Raw genomic sequence first — 23036 nt, forward strand, 5'->3', positions numbered from 1 at the left:
TTGGCGTCTGGACATTGTTCTTGAAAGTCCTACTGTTTTTGTATTTAATTTTTTAGTTAAAGAAAAACAGAGATTGTGCTTGGAATTTCGAAATGAAAGGGAATTGAGAAGGAAAATAATTTAAAAAGTCTCAATGTTTTAAAAAAAAATTTGTTATTAGCATAGGAAAAAACAGGTTTTCTAAGAAAAAGTTTTGCACTTTCTTTTTTCTAGTCAAATCGGCCGGCCGGCCGATAAATATTGTTTTTTCAAAATAAAAAAAAGAAGAAGTAGACTTAAGGGTATGGTCTTGGCTTGGTCAAGTTTGAAATATTCTAGATGCTAAATTAACTTTTGTAGAGTATGGAGTTTTGTCGTGATGTTAAATGTACCCCGGTAGTGGACGGTGGGATAGGTTTCCAAAACTACTTAAAGTGTGCGATTGCTGATTCAGACATTCTAAAAAAAATTATAAGTAGGCATTCTAAAAAAGTTCAAAAAAGTTATCATAATACTTTTGAATTAATAGGTTTAGAGTAATCGAAGCTCATCATCTTGAAAAAAAAAAATAAAAAAACATTAAAATTAAAAATAAAAGGAAATGAAAGGAATGATCCCCCGAAAAATAATAAGATGATAAGATGATTCAGCATATTAGTAATATTTCTTTGTTAATTTACTTAAGTCGTGATCTAAAACAAAACCAATAAGCAAATGAATTATGAAACGGTTTTCGCTTATTTTGTATCTTGCTTATTAATTATTTTACGAGAATAAACAACTGCCCCAAACAGACTTTAAAGGCCATCAATACTTTCTTAGTGCACAATAGTTGGTACACAGATTTAAGTGCAGAGATTCAGATATAGTTGTGTCCCACATGCATCAAATGATTTTAAACGCATATATATTCGATCTGTACGCACAAACTCTTTGTGTGGTGACAGCTCACTTAGCTAATATTTGCCTCGACATCGATCACCGGCTAACAGCTCAAAGTTACTAGCATTGGTGCAAGATACTCCAACAAACAGCCATATCCAACTAATGTGTTCCAGCTTGAATGTGGCTGGCCATTTCCTCTATTGTTGCACCCATGAACAAAAAAGGTTATATGGGCCTCTCTCCCTCTCTCTTTTCTTGAAGCCATAGGTCACCGTATCACGGTCCGAAATTCCCAAATTGTAAAATTCTTTTGCACTTCATTCATAAATAGGAGTTACTACTCAGTAAGCAGCTATCGCATAGGGATCTGAAAATCCTGTAGTGCAGGGTGCACTAAAGCGTGTGTAGTGCAAATCATAGCCGTCCAAGAGTGTTTTCAGCGGTCCGGATATGTAGTTTATATGTCGCCTCGTTGTTTGCTCATATGGCTCTTAGATTTTCTTTTTTGTTGTGTTACGCTTTTCATGTTAGTGGTGTCTAGTGAGAGATGATGCAAGGACTACTAATGTACTACTGGTTTGAAACATGGTTGAAACATATAAGGGCTGCTTTGTCATATGACGGCGTAATTATCGCATGTATCTCGCGGATTGTGCTCTCTTGTTGTTTGGTTCTAGCATAGCGTAGCATTCACTATTGACACGAACTCCTTCTATTGTTGCCAAACTTTCTTAGGAACATGGCAGGTTGGCGGTGTTCTTGCTGTTTCTCGTGCATTTGGAGACAAGTTACTAAAGCCATATGTTGAAGCTGAGCCAGAAATTCAGGTAATGGGTCGAAATGATTCTTCTAACTAAAAAGAGATATTCTTTGGGATGATCTTGGCAAACTTTGACTCGTGCACGAAGATTCCTTGCAATAAAGATTTGAGGTCATATATTCATGAAAAGGATTGAAAGAGTAAGAAAATATTTTTGACGCGAGTTCTTGGATTTCAAAATAAGTCTCAAGGTCATTTTGGTTCCGCGTTTTTTTATCTGTTTTTTGCACTTCATGTAGTTACAATCAATTACTGACCATGAAGATCAGAGTAATTTGTTATTCAAGTGGGACCTGTATGTAGAGAGCTAAATCTTTTTCCTAGCCATGCAGGTCATTTTCTTTCTTGTTTAACTCATGGCTTTGACAAGGCAGATACAGAATCTGTGGAAGTGATTCAGCTAATCGATTTTGCTCCTGTATGTTAAAATTAAATTTGCCCTTATTGATCATGTTTATTCCCTTTGCCATTGTCAGGAAGAAGAAATTGATGGCGTTGGTTTTTCAAGATTTTGTAGACTTATGTTTTGATCTTTCCATTCTTTTCCCTCCACAACCCCTCCAAAATCTGAAATCCAAACTCCGAACTAAAAAATAAGATACCTGTTTCTCTTGGTATTATTCTGACAAATGACACTGCAGGAATTTCTCTCCTATTCTCCACTTCAATAAAGAATGGGATCTAGCTAGTCAACCAGATCAGTCAATCGATGAATTAATCAGCATACATACCGGTTCAACGATAATTGTTCCCCACTTTAAACCATTTGTAGCATGATCAACTTGATATTCTAATTCTTTAGAGTAGGAATTCAAGGCAAACCATTTTCTTAATTGTTGATAATATCCTCTTTAACCATCTTGTTCATTCTATTTTTCTGCAGTAACTTATGGCTTATTTGAGAAAGTATTTTTCCCTGGGGAGGAAGAGAACCTATTGTTACTGTCCTGCATGCCTTGCTGGTCTTTGCGCTTTTTCCCCTTACCAGACAATTGTCATCAACATAGACAAGCGGGAGAAAATATAGGTTTATGAGGGTCAGCTTTGTATATTTGAGCGCTCACATTACCTGAGTTTAGGATAATACGCCTTACCAGTTACTAGGTAGGAGTAAAACACTGTGAAAACCTTATCAACATGTCCATTTCTTTTATTTGGTCATTTTGTGTGGAAGTAAAAAGCAATAACGGAGGTCAGTTGGGAAGGTTAGATGAAATGATCGATGCAAGGCATCCTTAGTTTCTTTCGCATTGTTGTACTCTAGTGGGGATTCTGTACTGATGAAACTCTTCTCACCTATCTTTGATGCATGTAACTTCATGTTTACCTTAGTGGGATTGACTCATGTTCACCTATCTTTGATGCATGTACTTCAAGTTTACTGGGTTTTTTTTTTGGATGGTTTCGTCACGTAAAAAGTCTTAGTCGTGTATGCCTTTTTGATGTTGGACTTTGGAAAGATCTGGTTGCTCTTGGCAGGACCTCTAGAGGAAGTCGTTTCTATGGTTTAGACAGGATTTAGAATCTTTCCCTCTCTTGTGAATTCAGGACGCTGTGATCGTAGTGCAGCCGTGCAGGATATAAAAGATGCAGAAGCAGCATCAAGAAAACTCATTTTAGAAGCCTATCCGACAAGGAGCTCTCTGACCAACATTACTTGTGGAGTTGTCTGATTTGAAAATACGCAAGAGTAAACAAAAAGGGTGTCTTATTCTTTCCTTGATCATTCTTCTTGTCAATTTAGAATGCATGGAGTATTTTTCTCATTAGAATTGTTGTTTGCTCTGTTGCATATTCTGAGGATCCTCAGAAAAGGTTCAAGGCGACGGGAGAAAAGGGCCTCTTTTTTCTTTTTGTCTTCTATTCTTGCTTTTCTTTTTCTTTTTCTTTGTTTTTCATTTTTTTATATTCAGGTTTGGGCCTTGGTACTCTTTGATGCTATTTCCTTTCGTACCCCAGAAAAAAAAAAAAAAAAAAAAGAGAGAGAGAAAAAGAAATTGAGGATTTTGGTACGCAGGGACGGATTCAGGAATGTATCATAGTGGAGGCACCTGTTAATTATAATGACGAAAGTTTATTTTTTTAGTTAACCATAGTATGATCATTAAAAATTATAGCGTGCAATACTAATTACTTAATTTTATAAAGTGTACTTTAAGTTAAATTAGGTAAAAATGAGTACAAAATCTCAGACAAAATTTTTTAAGTATGTTTTAAATGAACATTAACAAATTTTAGAATGATCGAGTTAGTTTTGTTAATGTCTTTATTTTAAAATATTTCTCTGAGACGGTTAAAAACAAAGAGAATCAAGAAAGAATAACTCCAAATAGACAAACAGCTCGTAAAGTAACAAGTATAAATGCATCATATGATGAAATTAAGGCATAAAACTAATTCTATATGTGTATTTTCGGGATATATACAAGTGTGTATGTTTATAAATTAGCATACTTTCATAATTATGCTAATTTATACATAAATATTATTAAAAAAATATTTTTATTTCGAGTGAGGGCACGCGTTCGAGTGGGGGCACGTGCCCCGCGTGCCCCTATGTCTGTCCGTCCCTGTTGGGACGTAAGCTCGGCTCTAGAGCAGCTCTCTGTTGGGGTTCTTATTTTCCTTGATTTTGTATCTGGAAGAGTTTATTTTCAATCCGGATCAATGGACGGTCCGAATCTACCATACAGGGCGCTCTAGAGGGAGCTGCTTTGCAGCATTACCGGATTCCATTTTACCACGTTTTACTTTTTCTCAGATGCATGTCCCATATTATTTTTGCTTTGGACTCGAGAACGGGCTCAACGTACTGACATTACTTGTCCTTTTAAACTTGTCAAGAAGAGTAGAAACATTTTCATTCCCCATATTCGTATTACAAAAAGAGGAAAAAATTGCATCAAGTTTTAAATTTACCACCAGATAATATTATAAGGGTGTCTTTTGAAACCTTTTATTTAAAGGGCCGAAGCCAATATTACAAAGGGAGGAGGAGAAAAGCAGAGAGCAACTCAGGATTTGAGAGAGATGATAATCCAAAACCTGAGTTTACCGTTACTGACGCGTCCTTTATACAGAGGACTTTACATGAAACTCAAATTAAAATACAAATGGAATTACACTCAAATTCATCTGAAATAAAGATATGCCGGGTGCGCTGATGGCCCCATCGTCACATGAGTCTGATATTTCATCTGATAATTGAGTATGAGCAGTACCTCCATAATTGAGTTGGTTGATTGGAGTGGTTGGCCACTGAAAGTTGATTTGGCTTTATTCGATCATTGATTCTTTTCCTTTCCTTTTTTGGAGGACAGCTGTCCAGCAAGTATTTCTGTTATATTGTCTCAATAATCACCCAGAATAGGTCCGTTATTGCCTTCATCTTCATAGGGGTTTTGAGATTCTCCTGCCAGGCAAGTAAATGGATTGTTTTCTTCCTCTGCACTTTTAGCCGAGGTCATGGATTCATCATTAGCTATCTTATTGACTGATTGTAAAAACTAATCTTTCATATAATTCATTATTTTAATTACAATTTCATCATCGGATAAAGACGAATTCTTTACTTATTTGGTATCAGAGTCGGCTCTAGAGCAGCTGTCTGTTGGAGTTCTCATTTTCCTTGATTTTGTATTTGGAAGAACAAAGGATGTCGAGAATGCAATGTTCGAGGATAATAGTGTTAAATATATGAACTGAGCTTTTCTTTATCTTTTTTTTTCTTTTTCGATCGGCATTGCTAGTATATATTGCTGCAGATTCGAAACATAAAGAGTAGCCTCCCTACTAGTTCAGGTCGGAAAATTTCCTTGCTCGTATGATGCTTGATAGATACGACAGTAATTGGCTACGACATGAGCCACCATATTGCATGTTTGAGAAATAAACTTAACAGAACCAGAATTAAGTAAACTATCTAGACTAAGAATTAAGTAGATGAACTGAGCTATTTGAGTACATTGTTTTTTGTACGTGCTTGATTGATACTACATTTTTACATATATACAAAGAGTTTGAACACTTTTTAAAGCTTCTTAAAGCTTTCAAGCCAAGTTCGAACAATTCATTGTTCCACTTGTTTAACGAATCTATACTTCTCTCATAAAAGGACGAGTTTTTTGTCGACTATTTTTAGTTCCCAAAATACCCTTCCTATTTTCTCTCCCAAAGAGTGCAGCCCCTTCTATTAAGTGCAACGGAACCCGATGGTGATTCGGTTTGGATGCAGTAGTAGTTGCGAATTTCAGATTCCAGCTCGATTTCTTTTTCAAAAATCTGGGCTGAATCAACCTATTGTCATCCCCAAATGATTGAGAGCAAAGATAGAGTGGGGTGGCTTCTTTCTCCCATTAGGCAATTCATAGAATCATAGCCAAACTTTGCATGGGAAGCTTGTAGAACCAGAAGGGGTATTCAACCATGGCATTCATTGGCATGGTCTAGTGGAAATGTTCCCGAGTGGAGTTTGTGGATTGGTTATGTCATTTCGCTGAGGCTAGCTAATAGAGACAGACTGAATGAATGGAAGTTACAATGGACACTCAATGTGTGCTCCACAATCGAAATTTAGGGATCCCAGATAAGGACCCTATCGAAATTTATCTAGAGTTTGGGGTACCAGAGAAGGATGGTAAAGGGGTTTAGGAATACCATTTACAGAATTTCCTTAGTTGCATCTGTATACTTACATTTGGGAGGAGAGAAACACATGAGATATTCCTTTTTTTTTTAAGAAAAAAAAGAAAAGAAAGAGGGGCTATGGAGATGGGGCTGCAAGAATACCGTGCTTTCTTCGATGGTATTAGAGCAAAACAGAGCAGTTGCTCTTTCTTTGCAAGTTCTCTGATCAAAAAAGAAAGCTGTGTGAAGAATGGTTGTTTTCTTCTACAGTTTTCAGGATAAACAATTGTTGTAGCTTGTCTGTAGTTTCTTCTGTGTTTTTTGGTTAGGGAGATGTTTGACCCCCTGTGGTTTCGGAGTTCAATGAAATCCAGGAAAAAAAAAGAAGAAGAGATCTTTTATCGTACTATGTCCAGATTAGTTCACCCAACAAAAAGAAGGAACCCTCATAACTTGTGTTTTAGGGGTTTAATTCGGGCAACAATTATGTCAGAGCTACAGTTATCCTCCAACAAGAAAAACTAATCCCCGAAGTAAAACCATAATTTTAACTTCGCAGAAGAGATTCTAAAGAACCTCTAAAGGAACAGCGTTCGCCTATCTTACACACTTGAAAAAACGTTCATGACATTTTGCACTAGTAACTGCGAAATCCTTATCCATGACTTTCTTCATCCCAGGTTGCAACTGGAAACCCTTCAACATCGTACGGATGAGGGGACAAAAAGCATAATATATATGTACATAGGTACAATTGCAAACGAAAGTTTCTAACACAAAGTACCTATAGCGGGTCACACAGCAACAAACTGCGTAGTGTACAAGACAGTTTCTTTACAAGCTATATGTACAAAAATCTCGTATTCCTTTCCTATGTTTATTCTCTTGAATAGTACCCCATATGCCGTCAGAAACAACTGCGGCAAAGTAAAACGTTCCTAATTTAAGAAACAATATTGGGGTTGACATACCCTGCTCATCACATCTAGCTTCTGGCACTTGTACAAGTGACCACTAGTATGCATCTTCATAATGTTTTCATCCGCGCAATTCTTCAGAATTGTATACAACCACCATTATAATCCGCAATAGTATACCTGCACAGCTCAAACAACAAAACTGAATTAGCATGTCTATATGAGTTTGCCTATCACCAACTCATAACGTAATAGAAAGAAACTTTGGTTGTACAAACAGCTTATTTTGCCTCTCCGTGGAAAAGGAGTCCTCAAAGCAAATCCGAGGAACATACAGGGCAATTTTTTGGAATATTTTAAAAGAAAAACCTTTTCAGGAAAATGGGTGTCGAAGTAATACAGACTCTCCATTGGCTGTCCTACTTTTGTTGTTCCTTAGCAAGAAACTACCTTAGAGTAGACAACAAAATTGGAGGATTCGTTTAAGGCCGTATTTGGATATGCATTTCTGGAGGGATTCATCAATGAAACCCATAAATCTATGATCCAATCACAACCTACGAGATAACATCAAACTAACTTGCATATAGAGAAACCGGTTTGTTGTTGATTTTTAAGTTTCAATAGCTAAACCCATATGATAAAAGGTCTGGTGTACCTTGGTTACCCTATCAGCTCGTCCGACGAAAAGCTTTCCTTGCCAGTATAAGAGAGCCGTTATGACAGAGTCACAAGAAATGGAACCAAGATCCATTGCATCTATTTGAAACTCATCCCCAATTAGTTCCTGAAAATCAGTCAGACACATGTGAGATAGAACAAAGTGCACATAATCAAAATATATAAAACTTCTAAATTAGATGAAATAAGAAATAAAACAAACATAAGGAATCTTGGCTCAAATTGAAGAGCACAAAGTTCAATATAAAAAAGAGGAAGTTACAATGTTTTGTAGCATGTATCCCTCTCTATAAAATGTTGGAAGTTACAATGTTAGCTTTAGCAAGCCAAGAAACTCAAAAAGCTCAAGACAGTAAATGGTGATGGCATAAGAAACGATACAATATACTACGAAATTTACCTGCACGTTAACCACCTTGTCCCAGCCCCCTGTGAAAAGCCACTTCCCCTCCATGCCAACAGCGAAAATGGCACCTTTGTGAGCTTGTTTGCATTTTATAAGCACATCGTTCCTCCAAATCTGAAAGAAGGAAGACCAAAGAAAATGATTGAAGAGACTTAACAAGTAAACTCGTATTAGTTCCTTAATTTTCAATTTTTACCACATTGGTAGTGAATGCCCTGTGATGGCCATAGTTAGCTAATAAAGTCGTCAAGTTAACAATACTTCCACATTATTTTATAATTTAAACCACAAATTGAAACATGACATCTCAGAGGATAATGTAATGTTATTCTTTTGTTCCCTCCTTTATATATGTAATTTAATGAAATTTGAACTCAAGTATCTTTACTAAGGGAAGTGGGGGCAAAGGTGTTGGAAGAAGTCATTATACAACCATGGCAGATTCCAAGTGCAAAATAACAATATGACCAAATTGAACACGACTTTTTACTATGGTAGAAAGATACACCTTCATACAGCCATTCTCATAAGCCACAACCAGAGCATCCTGATAAGCAGCAAGGGACAAAACAGAAGCCGACTTTCCAGGTGCATCTTCCCCCAATACTGTCAAAGGACTGTGATCACTTAGAGACCATAACCGGACGGTTCCATCCCAGCTTCCACTATAAAGAACCCCATTACAAACTGCTAAGGTAGAGACAACTGATTTATGACCATTCATAGTACCTGACAATGTGTAATCCTGAAGAATGACAAAATAACTCAAAAACTTTCAGATTCCATGGCAATGGATTTACTTTACAACCACATTGATCATTAAATAAGAATTTACCTGCAAGGACCATGCCTTTATTGACTTATCTCCACTGCCAGTGTAGAGGTATCCAGTTCCAGAAATGGCAAGGGCATGAATACCACTATAGCGCCAATCTTTTTCCTCAAACAACTTCTTTATTGGTTCTTGACCAAATGGATTACAAACACACCAGATGTAAATGCCACCTCCACTGTCACCACTTATGCACAATGGTAGTTCATCATCTACAAAAACTATAGCCATAACTTTGTGCTCGTGACCCACAAACGTATGAACATGAGTAAAATCCTGCAAGGGATACATCCGAAGATAGAATAATAAGTAACGGCAAATAAGGAAATCACAAGATTAAAAAGATTGAAATAAGTCCACAGTCTATGAAGGTATTATTGTATAGTCAGCTTTTTAACTTAAAAGGCTTTTTTAGTTTAAAGTTAAACCTTATACCTCCCACATACTAATCTTAGTAAGATCTTCTCCCACTGAGCCTTGTTAATATTTTGTAAAAGATGGAAGAGAATTTCCCCGAGTGATGTACAAGTGTCTTGAAAATCAACTGAGGCATTAAGAACCTAGTCTCTGTCATGGCCGTTCCCACCCTTAAATATGGCTCTTAGCTGTAAGTTTTCTGAATTGTAAGTGGTTTCATTGGTATCTAACCATACCTAGCAATTCAATCTCTCTCAGAAATTATCACCATTAACAGTGTAACATAAGTGCCACGAAGGATTGAGAATCAATCAATTACGTCATATTAGTTACCGACCCCAATTGGTTGGGACACAAGGCTCGGTTTGGTTAGGTAAACTGAACAAACTTCAACAAATGTGACTGTATACCTGCAGAGACCATACACGGACTGTTTTATCAAAGGAGGAGCTGAAAAGGAAAACCCCTACAAGAGAACAATGAAAAAGATGTGTTCAAACATCAAGATGTTCAGTGGTATAAATTCAGAACTTGAATGTTTCTGCAGCATGTAATAACAGTAATGAGTAGTTCATATTTCCCTAGGAAAAGCAAAACTACCAAAAACCATAAAGCTGAGAGTCTGGGCAAAGGAGAAACACGAGTCAAAACAGAACCACTTGTGGCAACTTGGAATTCACACTAGAAATTTTATGAAGGGTTACGATGGGATACTGTAATCCACCAACTAGCTATTGGTAAATTGAACAGATAAAAGTAATGAATAGAAACATCTTTTGCTATGCAAACTGCAAAGATGTTCGTCAAATCTACTTGAGTTTCATTAGCCTTGACATAAAATGTACCAAATGGGGGATAACCAGCATCAGTACACAATTATCAAAACAGATGATCGCCAATACTAAGAGGCTGGGCTCACCAAATCCCCAATCTCATGAAACTAAATCCAACAAAAAGATGCATTTCAGAAATGTGCACAACTACATTCCCCATATTTTTCCACCACACACACAGAACTACCACTCTGCACTGCAAATTTTGCACCAACAAAGGGCAAGCCAAAGCAAAACTTCCAGATTTAAAGGACTGACAATAACTCATAAAAATATAAACTTTCAACGTTGGAAAGTAGGCATACTGCTAGCATCTGAATTACTGGAGTTCAATTACAATGGAACCATATATGCTTTATCTAAAAGCACAATGTCATTCATACCTCCGACGGTTAATCCTGTAATACAATCAAGATGGCCCTTCAAATCAATACTTTTGACATGACCCCCGGAGAGGCCTTCAACAATATCTCTCTCTACTCTCACTTTCGCAAACTGATCAAGATTTGCACTACCATCGTCATTTTTGTCGTGCAAGCCATTTGCTATCCGTCTTTCCGGCATTTTACCACTTTCCTTTTGTAACTGACACAGTTCTCCAAGAAACAAGCAATGCCCTTTGTTCTTGTTAACGACCTGAACTGAACTTACCATGATATCCTTCTTTGGTTCAATAACCAACTCCCTAATGCATTTCCACACGTCAATCACAGATGGTCTGCTTCCTGGATCAATACTCAAACATCTGCATAGCATCTCCTGCAATGCCGCAAACTCTAAAACCAATTTAGTTTCTAATGAAGCCTTAACTTCCTCCATCCAACTCGTATATATCCCTGAGTAATCAAAATCCTTTCCATCAATTGGCATTGGTACAAAACACTGTAAATAGTTGCACATTAGTTCAGTAAATGGTTTTCCCATAAGAAGCCAAAGCAGTACACAAGCCAAGGACCAAACATCTGAGACATAGCCAACCTCAAATTTTGACCCACATTCTAAGTCAGTGGCATTCTTCTGTTGTAACTCAAATAACAGCTCTGGACTAACAAATGCAAGGGTTTCTAAGGTGTCATTTCTGAAACTTAATTTGAACTCTTCCCCTTTTCGGACACCAAGAATAGCCTCTGAAATCAACATACGGATTCTCCTACTCATCACCACGGCTTCATTCAAGTCAATATGAATGTGGCCGAAATGATCAAAACTAAAGCACATTATAGCCAAACACCCACTAAATAATCCTTCTGCATGAAGAGAACTCAATGTTTCACACATCTCCATAGCAATCATTGCAAAACTCTTGCTCTCTAACAAACCTCTACTTCCATGTTCCCCAACAAACCCATTCTTCCAATCACCAAACCTCTCCACAAAACTCCCAGCATACCTCTCACACACCATGTACACACCCTGATCATCCCGATTATACCACAGTCCATACACCTTACAAGTTCGACAATGCTTCGATCTAGATGCCTTCAATATCATACCCAACTCATCCCTTTCCCCATCCTTCATCCCGTACAAAACCCGCAAAATTTCCCAACAATAACTATACTTCAACTTAGGATCACTCACAAAACAACCACCACCAACTCTAACAAGGCTCACCTCTTCATCCCCTTTCATCGAGCACCTTATACGCGATACCCAACACAAACCCTCATCGGACCTAAACCCAATTGCCACGTCGCCCTCCGGTATAATCCAGTCCTTCCATATTACATAAAACTCATGAGACCACAAACTGGGCACGAAATTGACATTTTTTTCTGTTTGGTTTTGAGGGTTTGGGGGGTTTTGGGGAAGTGGGTATTGGAGGAGGGAGGAGGAGAGGCGGAGGAGGTCGATGTTCTTGGGGAGAGAGGTGAGGTTGGAGAATTTGACGAGTTGGGTGCAAGCGGGGCAGCGGATGGTGTGGGGGAAGGGGCGGGGGAGGTGCGTGAGGCAGGTCTCGCAGGCGGAGTGGCCGCAGGAGAGGACGCGAGGGGTGGTTGTGGGGGCGTCGTAGGGTTGGAGGCAGACCGGGCACTCCGGTGGCTCCGGCGGATCCATTGCCGGCGGGGAATTTTTCTGTGTTTTTGTGTTTAAGGTGCTCAGTGTCGTGGGTGGGTAATGTCAACCGAAAACTCTCTGCAACGGCCAACAATCCCGCAGGAGGGCTAATATGGTACGGAAAAAGTTTCTATGAGACGGTTTAGGAAGCATAAACGAACGGTTCAGACTCACTTACCTTGAAATTTGCACTATTCGTTTATGCTTTCTAAAAACTTTTTATTTTCTAGCATCATTTTTCATAAAAAATTGATACTCGAATTAACTTCACGTTAAAATTAAAGCGTAATCAATAAAAAGTAGAACGCGAAAATAATTTACTTTTTCATCCCACAAACACTAACCCAGGTGGATCTCACACCCTTTTTTTAACAACCCCACACCTCACTAGTAAAAAGTGTGTTGGTGGAATTGTTTGTTATAGTAGCAAAATTGCGAATCAACCAGAGATTGGGATGACAATCGTACCCACTCCGAACATGACGGGTTTTTCACTCCATTTTTGGATATTGGGACGGGGTAAAAATTTTCAAACCCTCCTAAGTTCGGGGCGAAAGTGTCCCGCCCCGAAACTACCCGACCCGGCGTATTTATATATATTTTTATTTATATATGTATATATACTTATATACACGTCCTTTCATTTTTTTAGTATTAATCCAAAAAACAATGTCTCTTCACTGTCAAGTAGTTTAATTAAATTTTAAAAAGAAATAAAAATTGATATTTATTGGTGTTTAATGGATTTTTTAAAAAGTTTTCTTAAAGTATTTATAATCAATTCTATACATAAAGAAATGGAATGAAGTATCTAAACTATTGATTGCAATTAAAAGTTTAGATAAAACAGCGATACCAAAAGACACAAAAATAATTTCAAAAGTTTTATTTTTTGGATAATTTTTATTCTTATTTAGTTTTTTTTTTTTACTTTTTTACTTATACTTTAATTTTTTAAATTTTTACGGGGCGGGACGAGTAAACCCGTTCCCCGATCGGGGCGAGAACGGGGTACCCAAAAAAACCCGATCAGGGTCAAGGCGGGGCGCGGGATCGGGAAATGATTTTCGGGTCGGAGTCGGGGTATGCAAAAACCCTCCCCGTTCAGTCCCGTTGCCATTCTTAACCAGAGGTGTATTTTTGGGCAGCTACTTGAGGGTCCGTTGGAACTTGGAAACATGTGGGAAGAAAAACAAAAGAAATAAAAATGGCCAAGGAAAAAAGTATAAGAAAAATGTAGAGGAAAATATACCGCGCTCAATTTTCTTATTTTCGTTACTTTCTTTATAAATCAAACAAATTGAGGAATTTTTTTTTAAAATTTTCCTTTCCTTTCCTTCCTTTTACATGGATTCCCAACAAGCCCTTAACATTACTCACACTTTGATATTTATGTAAAATACTCTGCATCTTATAATGTTAGCACATTTGTGAATGTTACCTCACAAATGGGAAACAAAATAAAGGCCGGGTGTAGTATAATATTGGTGGCTCACTATTTAAAAGCTTAAGCTTTTAAGTGAGTCTGAATTTAGAATAATTTAATTGAGAAATTTCAAAGTGATACATGAACTTTACAACAAATATCACAGAGACACCTGAACTTAAGTTTATTTTAATTACATACATGTACTAACAAAATTCTCAAATTTAGACACCTGAACTTAAGTTTATTTCAATTAAACACATGTACTAACAAAATCCCCAAATTTAAACCCCTGCCGTTATACTCTGTCCCAAAAATTGTTGACATGACATCTTCAACCCGTTTAAGTTGCCTCATTGCATATGTTTCTAACAAGGGACGATGCACCCAAGCAAAACCCATAGGCAGACTCCAGGTCTAGGGTTGAAGTAAGGGAGATGGTGGAAGAATAGGCAAACTTCTGGAGAGAGAAATGGAGGGAAATCAATTAGGTTAAGGTCATTTTTCCTCCAAACCATGTTTTTTTGCCCAAATACAGTTCTTCTTTCTGCTCGGCATACTTCTAATGATGAGTTTCGCGTGGGTGCATCGTCCCCTGTTGCAAACACGTGCAATGGGGCAACTTAAACGGGTTGGAGATGTCATATCAGCAATTTTTTGAGACGGAGTATAACGGCGAGAGTCTAAATTTAGGGATTTTGTTAGCACAGATGTTTAATTGAAATAAACTTAAGTTCAGGTATCTAAATTTGAAAATTTTGTTAGTACATGTGTTTAATTAAAATAAATTTAAGTTCAGGTGTCTCTGTGACATTGGTACAAAGTTCGGGTGCCATTTTGAAATTTTTCCTAATTTATATTGGCCCCTTCCTCTATTCTTATTTCAGTTCTCACATCCAGTTATTTCGAATAACACCTTCCCTCGTCTCACCACGATTGCGGCCACCACATCTGTAAGATTGTATCCGGTCATAGCTATTTGATTTATATCTAGGGCTCGTTTGGATGCGGGATTAGGTTTGAAGGTATTGTGTAAGAAGGGGATATTTGATAGTAGGGGACATTGGTTAATAAGAAATGGGCCACATTGATGTGATGTTTATGGAGGAAGTATTAAATAATAGGTTATTTTGGATGAGGTATTAGAGAAAGGGAATTAAATAATACTATGTGCAAAAGAGGGGGAAGGGGGATTAGGAGGTGAAGATTCGTCCGAAAAAGAGGGGGATTTGGGGGGATTCTACAGCGACTGGTCGAAGGTAGCCTATTGCCAACACCCCCTCAAGCAATATTAGGTGGTGTAGTGGAACACGGGGTGAAGGGAATACCCCCTCCACTTTTGATTGCTAAACGGGGTTAAGGGTGGGTCTTAGGTGTTAAAAGGGGATAACACAACACCCCTTTATAATACCCCACCCCATCCAAACAGGCCACTAGTGCACAATAAGCCTGATTTGATTGTGATAATGACATGTTATATACTTAAATCTTGATTCAAACTCAAATTTGAGTAAAAATCACCAAAATCCTCCTCCACTCCTTACCCAAACGTACACCTTTACTCAAATTTAAACTTAAATTTGGTTAAACTGAAATCTTATTCAAATTTTTGAAAGCAAATTTCACACCTTTAAATTTACAACTTTACTTGTACTCAAATTTGTGCATATTTGTGCTTCAATTTGAGTTTATCCATTAGAGCACACAATATCAAATGAAGCTTTTATTCATATTTTTACTAATTTAACTGAAAATTTGAGCAAGGGATGTAGATGTTCTAACTCGTGCTAAGTTTCTCTGTTAAAAAAGTCAACTATATTCACATGACGTTGTTAAATTAACAAAATGTAGAATTACAAGTGAAAACAAGAACGAGTACAGGGAGTAATTTGTAACAGAGATCAAGCTCTAGGGGTTTCTCTGTGGTTGTTGCGATATATAGTTTTTGTTTGCACCCCTAAATTTCTATACGATCAGAATTCGTACCACGCCAAAATCTGAAATCGAACAGGTACGCTCTCTCTCTCTCTCTCTCTCTCTCTCTCTCTCTCTCTCTCTCTCCTTGTTGCTGTTGTTTTCCTTCTGGTAATTGAGGCGCTTAAACATCGTACCTAAAGGGGCTTATACAAGAACACACTTTCAGGAGTAAGAAATGACCGATCCACACAGCAGGAGTAAATTCATTCTAGATTCGAATCATATGTAGGAGTGTTATAAAATTTAGGGTCTCCTTCATTTTAGCATTTCTTCTGACCCTGAAGCGGTGGGCTTTCTAGGCTTCTGTCCGGGGCCGGCCCCGTGTTTTTGGGTTCTGTTGTTTTGCTGGAGTAGAGTGGTGCTTAATCAACTTGGCGCATCTTAACTAGGAATGAACAAATTTAAGGTATCAAACAACAATTGTGGCATACAAGGCTTGCAATTTTGTCCAATGGGTTTGTGCAATGCTTCTAACGCTATTGTTTGGATGAAGGATTGGTGAGGGAAATGATAAGGAAATGGAAAAAGTTGAAGGATTTAACCGTTTGAGTTGTTAGATCCTTTAATTTTTCTATTCCCAATTCTTTTTCGTTACCCACTCCTTGATCCGTACACAGCCCTAGGAAATTGAAACTTACTGGCCGCCAATAGAACCTCTTTTTCGGTCTCGAGTTTCTATGCGTGATGAATGAATGCTTGTAGCCTTTATTTAGTCGAATAAGCAGTGCCTAGTCTGTTGACTGGTATGGTTCTCCACTTCTCCTTTCAAGTTTCTTCTTACGGGTTGTTGTGCATGTGTTGTAAATAGGATTGCAATGATTTATTATCCCTCTTCTTAGTGTTGTTCTTAGCCAGTAAAAGTTTGATGTGATGATAGTCTGTTTTCTTTTTGGCAACTTGAAGGCCATGGCGGGAATGGGGAGTTCAATGTTATATTCTCTTCTGCTATTTATTATCATTCTCTCACTCCAAGAAATGTATAGAGGGAAGTTAGCATCATCGGAGTTATTCACTATTCTTGGAGGGTTCACCAGTTCTCTTCTATTTGTTGTGTTGCTGACGGTGAGTTAAAATATTTCTCATGTGGCTATTTTTGAAATGGTTTTCACTCATAGGTTTATCCCGAACTGTGGTTGTAAGTTTATACGTAAGTACTGCTCTGCTGATAATACCAATTTCCGAATCTATTGTCTCTTCGCGATGATATAATGTTCTTTAACAATTTGAACACTTCCTACCTGCACCCCCTTTCCTAAGGGCTGCGGGCAATACACCATCTTTCTGTTTGCCCCCAGAGCAATGATAATACCATTTGATTCATTTGAACACTTCCTACCCGCACCACCATTCCAAAGGGCTGCTGACATCACATAATCTTTTTATTTGCTCGCAACCCCTGTTTGTTGGGATGGCGTTATATGTTTGATTTTTTGTCTCTGACCATTTGTATAATTCAGAATCTTTTTTGCTGCGATTATTGTCATTTATGTTGGAATTTGAAATTGAAAACTACGCCGTGCCACATTTATGAACTATGTTCCATGCACTCGGGAATTGACATCAGAAGTGGGCCCACCCATTCTCTAATTTCAAGGGTATAGACTCAGCAAAAGTGGATTATCTCTTTTATGTTCAAAATTTGTCTTGTGAAATGAATGGTGTAATACAAAACATAGTGTTGCAAAAGTGCTTTACTGATTTGTAGCAATCATGCGGTTAAATATGCACGTGTAACAAGTGTATAGGTTTACCTTGAAGACTTGGAAGTGTCATACTACTTGATTTACGTAAAAACGCTACTACTTGCAATTTATGTTTCCAAATGAATATATTTTCGCTCCCAAACAATGGAACGCAACAACCCATTCTGTGTTTTGTGTTTCATAGTGAACCCCGAAGTTTTTTGATTTTCCCCCGTAGTATTGTATAGGACAAGAAAATGAGAAGGCATATACTAAAAGTCTAGAGAGTGGAGCTTTGGAAAGCCAAACAGATGGTCACGAAGCCTCTAGAAAATGTACTTTACATGAATAGTTTGGAAAATGATATGTCATGACTCATTTTAAAGATGTAGATTCTAGTTTTGCTTTGCCATCTATTGAAGTCTACCGCTATTGTACCTCACTTTAGGTCCTGTGTGTACCACATTACCTTTTCCTTCCCTTGTATCGAAACGATCTGCATCTAGTTAACGTAGCAAAAGTCCATCTGAAGTACCTTAACGATTCTTCTCAATGTCAAGTATCACAATTGAGTGGTTTGATTATGTGTTTGCCCTCTCTTGGAGTATCTAATGCATGCCTTGTTTCTTTAGTTCCTTTCCTGTAGTCTTCTCTTCTGCAATGATATTTGTTAAAAAGTGGCCATACTTTATATACCTTAATGCTTTTCATGACTTAGTATTCCATAGGTGATTTTGCCACCGTGGATGTATAAGTTCTTTCCGACAAAAAACCTTGGAGCTCTCTTTTTAGCAAGTTTTATTCCAAGTCGGATGCCTATATTGGGTTAAGTATGGCAATATTTGGACATGCGAACATGATAGTGTCCAAATGGTAGGACAAAGACATGGTAGGGAGTCACCGATTCTATGCATGTGTAGATTTTTTTTTCCCCAATGTGGCCATGCTCATGTAGATATGAAAAGCAACATGTCAGTATTATTGATACTAACGGGATACAGTAATAGAGGATTATTTAGATATTTATGTTCAAAGTAGGGAGAGAATCCCTATTGTCTAACTTTAGAAGCCTAAACTATTTATAACCTAAATTGGAAGTTGTTATATAGGGTGTTGTGAAGATCTTGGGTTCGATTATTAAATGGCCTACGGGAAGGATAAAGTGATAAATCCATACGTGTGCCAAGATACTGAATGTGTCTCATATGTGTTCAGACGACGAACACCAAGTTCCCCACATATGGGGTGTTGAGGTAATTGAAATAGTATCTACCAGTTTGGACGTATTTGATGTCTAGTGTTTATGTGACGCAAATGAATACAATTTATTGCTGTACTGATGTTCCATGTTATGTACTTTGTTTTTTCCTTGCAATTCCAGAATGTAATGACCATTTTATGTGTTCATGTTTCCGTAGTCTTAGATTATGAGCTATCAATATGCTTTAATCCTCGACATCGTTGACGGATACATAGTGAGCTAGTTATGGTATTTTGCACTCACTTCCATTTATTTCTTGCAGTTCATTGGGAATTACCAGGAAACTATTGGCATCAAGACAGGATGGGGTGCTGGTAAGGGCAGCTTTTTCATTTGTTGTTTTTTCTATCTTGTGAAATAATATTAGTGAAGCGTAAATGACAAAAATAGGAACTTGGTATACATTTATATCTGTTCTGCTGTTTGTCTTGAGTCCTGACCCAGAAAATCTGACACTATGTCTATGCTCATGATTTTGAGGCGTAAGTGGCACAAGTAAACTAGAGACTCCTGTATGGAAACATTTAAGCGATAGACAAATGGACAAAATTGTGCAAAGTTTATTTATTGGCTATTTAATGAAGGATTAAAGCACTGAAATTAGGTAATGATTATTATTGTTCTATGTTTTTCTATGCAGTTATATTTGCCGAGGCGGTTGCTCTTATCGCTGCTAGCACTGTTCATCGAGTTTGTATTACAACATGGTAATGCTTGTCATTCATGCTCGAGTTTTATTTACTACAATTCTGTTTTTATTTACTACAATGCTTGTCATTCATGCTCGAGAAATATGAAATCCTTTGTCACTAACTGCTATGGGCTCCATAGTATTTGATTTGGCAAGGGGCTTTTTTGCAATGTAAATTGTGAACATCCCTTGGTAAGCCACAGAAAACCATAATGATCAGCCATATCATGTGGCAAGTTGCGTTGCTAATCTTGAAACCCATACATAGAGCATTGCTGTGTATGAAGCATTGAAGAGCGTTCAGTGTGTTTTTTGGATCATAAGAGCATTAAGTTTGCTGGCCTAAAGTGTTCTGGTATTTATATACAAGTACAATTATTTGATTGTAAGTGCAAATGTTGGCATGTTATCTAGCAACATAGTCACTTTAGTTTTCAACAACTACCTACCCCTTGTAGCTCCTCTCTTTTGATGCATTGCAATTTGCAGCTAACTGTACCACCTTGTAAACGTTTTGAACAAGCCAACACCTCAGTGATTTATCCAAACACACTATAACTTTTAGTAGCTAATCTGCATTTTTGTGTCTGTTGTTTAGATACTAGCTCCAGTTCCAAATTTTTAGGCAAATGTGCTTCAAGATCTCCCTGTCGCAGGTTTTGTGGGAATAGAAGAGTTAAATATTCTCTTGGTCATTTTTACTTTCCACGATGGAAGGTTTAGATTCTAGACCATAGGAGCCAACAAACAAAATGGAAGTGGGATACATTTTGAGAATTGAAATGTAAAACAAGTTCCAGAATTATCATGGAAGGAGTAAATGCTAGCTGATGTATAATCGAAGAGTATATTTGTGAGAGAATCTGATTGTTAACCTTAGAGTAGCAATTAAAGGTACTGAAATACTTTCATGAAAATTTAAAATACGAATGCCACAGAATTTCTTTTGGAACATATTGGAACAGTATTGCATGATTGAAGGGACATGATTTGCATCCTGAAAGTTTTGTAGAAACTACGGGAAGCTGTTTTTATGGAGTGTCTACAACCTATGACAAGAGTTTCTAACAAGTTAAGTTTCTTAAATGTCTCGGGAATGTGACCTTGTGTCCTATCAATTTTCATTGTAATTTTGTTCAAGTTTTGTCTTTATTTCCAAATGAGTTTCCTTCGCAATCAGTTTCCCGCTTAAATAGAGTTTGTTGACAAGGAAATCAGTTTCCTCACTTGAGGAGAGTTATTTAATCTCTATGGATTGAACTAGAGGACCAATGTTGTAAGCTGAAGGAACCTACCTCCAAAGAAGAATAAAACAGTGAAAATCAAAAGCGGAAAAAGATGCATATGTTTTTGGGATGTGATGAAGCTAAAATCAAGGAACTGGTGATGAATTTAACCTCAACACCTATTCAGAACTGCGTATCCCTAGGTTCTAAATATATCACCATAACTGCTTAGACAATAGATCACTGGGTCCCAAATTGTTGGTCCGTCTTTTCCATTTGGGATGTCCCAAATTGTTAGTCCTGTTTCGAAAGTGAGTAAGTATCCAATCACCATCATCATCCTTTTCTCTTGGCTTTTAATTTGCATTCCGTTTGTTTCTTGTCCCCTTAAAAAGTTGGACTTCCCAAAAAGGGAAAAGATTATGGGAACTAGCATCAATTTCAAGTTAGCAATGTGTGTGAAGCATATCCTGTGCATGCATTCATTCTATTGGTTTTAGGATAAATTTTTTGATTGGGCATGTAGCTATATAGATTGGTTTAGTTCCCATGGTTATACCTCGGCATTGGAAGACATGGTTATAGTTGAGGAGCGAGCTAGAATGGATCTATGACATCTGAATTTTCTGTTATAGCTGGTTCCGAAAGGGGAAAGAACAAGTGTGGAAGTGAACAATGGGCAAACACCTTTGCATGAGATTTGAAATGGTCAACTTCAGAAAGGAATTTGGATACTGTACTTTTTTCTTTACTTGGTTTCAAGATAGTGTAGTCACATTAGCATATTTTTCTTTATGCCCTTAACATATGGCCGGTGGATTACATTGTGGTCTAGGAGTGAGAAAAATAAGGATGAGAAATGAGAGAAAGGAAATAAGCTGAAATGCAGATGATGCTATACTAATGTTTTTTTAATTACTCTGCAGCTTCTTGTTCTCTGCTGGACTTCTGTACGAGATCAACAAGCTTTCAGGGATGACACTTTCCAAAAGCGAATCTAAAACAAGAAGGCACTGAGGAACATGTTGAAGATTTTGTTGCATTTTCCGTAGATTTGAGTTTGAACCTTTGGACATTAAATGTGAGTTGTTTTTTACATTGAGGAATTAGAACATCTACAGCACTCACGGGGGACCGATAGTAACACTCGTTGAAGTAAGTTTTCGAACGGAGAATGTCAATGCAATTAGACCCGGCTCATCTCTCTATTCTGACTTGTTGCATGCCAAATTTTGTGATAGCATGAAGAAATTTCTGCATGGTTGCATAATGTTGTTTCTGAGTGGTTTGCCTATCAACCTTGGTGGGCTGTGGTCTAAAATTGGAGAAATTTTTCAGTGCCGAGCAGGTACCACGTGGTGCTTGCTCGGTGCATCCAGGCTGTCTATTTTGATTTTGGATGGCTCGGATTTGGAGAGAGAAAGAGGAGGGGTGAGAGGAGAGAAAATGTTTCAATCTGAGCTGTCTAAAAGTGCATCGGATGGCTTGGGAGTGCTGAGCGGGCACCACGTGGGATATACCCGCTCAGCACTAAAAATTTCTCCTAAAATTGAAGAATCTTGTTTTGAAAGGTCCAAGTTATAAACAATCTAGAGATACATAGGATACAAAATCTGATACCAAAAAACCTTGTTTTGAAAGGTCCAAGTTATAAACAATCTAGAGATACATAGGATACAAAATCTGATACCAAAAAACTCTTCAGACTTTCACGAGTGTTTGCTACGCTTAACATTCTTCCACGAGCATAACCAGCCTCGGACTTCCTCAATAATCTGGGACCCTAAAGTTTGATCAGGCACACCAAACCCCTTGAAATTGCCTTCGATTACGTTCCCTCCAAATCCAATAAATTGAGGCAGCGATGGAAAGTTTGTAGACACGATTAGGACAGGAATCAGAATATCTGTGAGTGTACATCCAGTCCAGTTCATTAACCAAACCAAAACAAGGGCGTTGAATGTTATTTTTGTGAAGTAGCATCTGCCAAACCATTTAAGAATATTGAGCACTCAAAAAACAGATGTTCATGAGACTCCACATTTTTTACTGAGCAAACACATCCCATCAATCAGTAATCCCCAACTGTGAAGTCTATCCTTGGTAGACAACCTCCCCATAATTGCAAGCCATTCGATAAAAGATCAACGAGGAACATGACTTGGAACCAAACACACTTAAACCAAGGAACCACTGGAAATTTGGTACGCAGAACATTCCAAGCTGACTTATTCGTATACACCCCAGATTTATGAAGTTACCATCTCACAGAATCAGGAACAAGAGGGTTGGGCATCAGAGAAAGTTCAGAACTAGCAA

At 37.7% G+C, this 23036-nt stretch overlaps 2 protein-coding genes across 4 annotated transcripts; one reads left to right on the forward strand and one right to left on the reverse strand.

The window, feature by feature from the left end:
• Positions 1–7023: 7023 nt before the first annotated feature.
• On the reverse strand, positions 7024–12571 carry LOC131307305 (uncharacterized). Of its 2 annotated transcripts, XM_058333732.1 has the most exons (7): positions 10780–12571; positions 9974–10029; positions 9150–9422; positions 8823–9059; positions 8309–8428; positions 7886–8014; positions 7024–7407 (listed from the first exon to the last, which is right to left on the reverse strand). In XM_058333732.1, exons 1-7 carry the CDS (start codon positions 12452–12454, stop codon positions 7387–7389), a joined length of 2511 nt encoding a protein of 836 aa, XP_058189715.1. In that variant the 5' UTR covers positions 12455–12571; the 3' UTR covers positions 7024–7386. The 2 variants fall into 2 exon arrangements, with proteins under 2 accessions (XP_058189715.1, XP_058189716.1); XM_058333733.1 differs by lacking the exon at positions 8823–9059 and having other exon boundaries at positions 10780–12554.
• Positions 12572–15783: 3212 nt separating this feature from the next.
• LOC131307308 (uncharacterized) lies at positions 15784–21925 on the forward strand. 2 transcript variants are annotated; one of them, XM_058333737.1, is made up of 5 exons: positions 15784–15891; positions 16761–16919; positions 19063–19114; positions 19441–19507; positions 21644–21925. In XM_058333737.1, exons 2-5 carry the CDS (start codon positions 16764–16766, stop codon positions 21732–21734), a joined length of 366 nt encoding a protein of 121 aa, XP_058189720.1. In that variant the 5' UTR covers positions 15784–15891; positions 16761–16763; the 3' UTR covers positions 21735–21925. The 2 variants fall into 2 exon arrangements, with proteins under 2 accessions (XP_058189720.1, XP_058189719.1); XM_058333736.1 differs by lacking the exon at positions 15784–15891 and adding an exon at positions 16040–16263.
• The last annotated feature ends 1111 nt before the right edge of the window (positions 21926–23036 follow it).

Source organism: Rhododendron vialii, chromosome 11a, assembly GCF_030253575.1.
Source record: "Rhododendron vialii isolate Sample 1 chromosome 11a, ASM3025357v1".
Classification (NCBI taxonomy): Eukaryota; Viridiplantae; Streptophyta; class Magnoliopsida; order Ericales; family Ericaceae; genus Rhododendron; species Rhododendron vialii.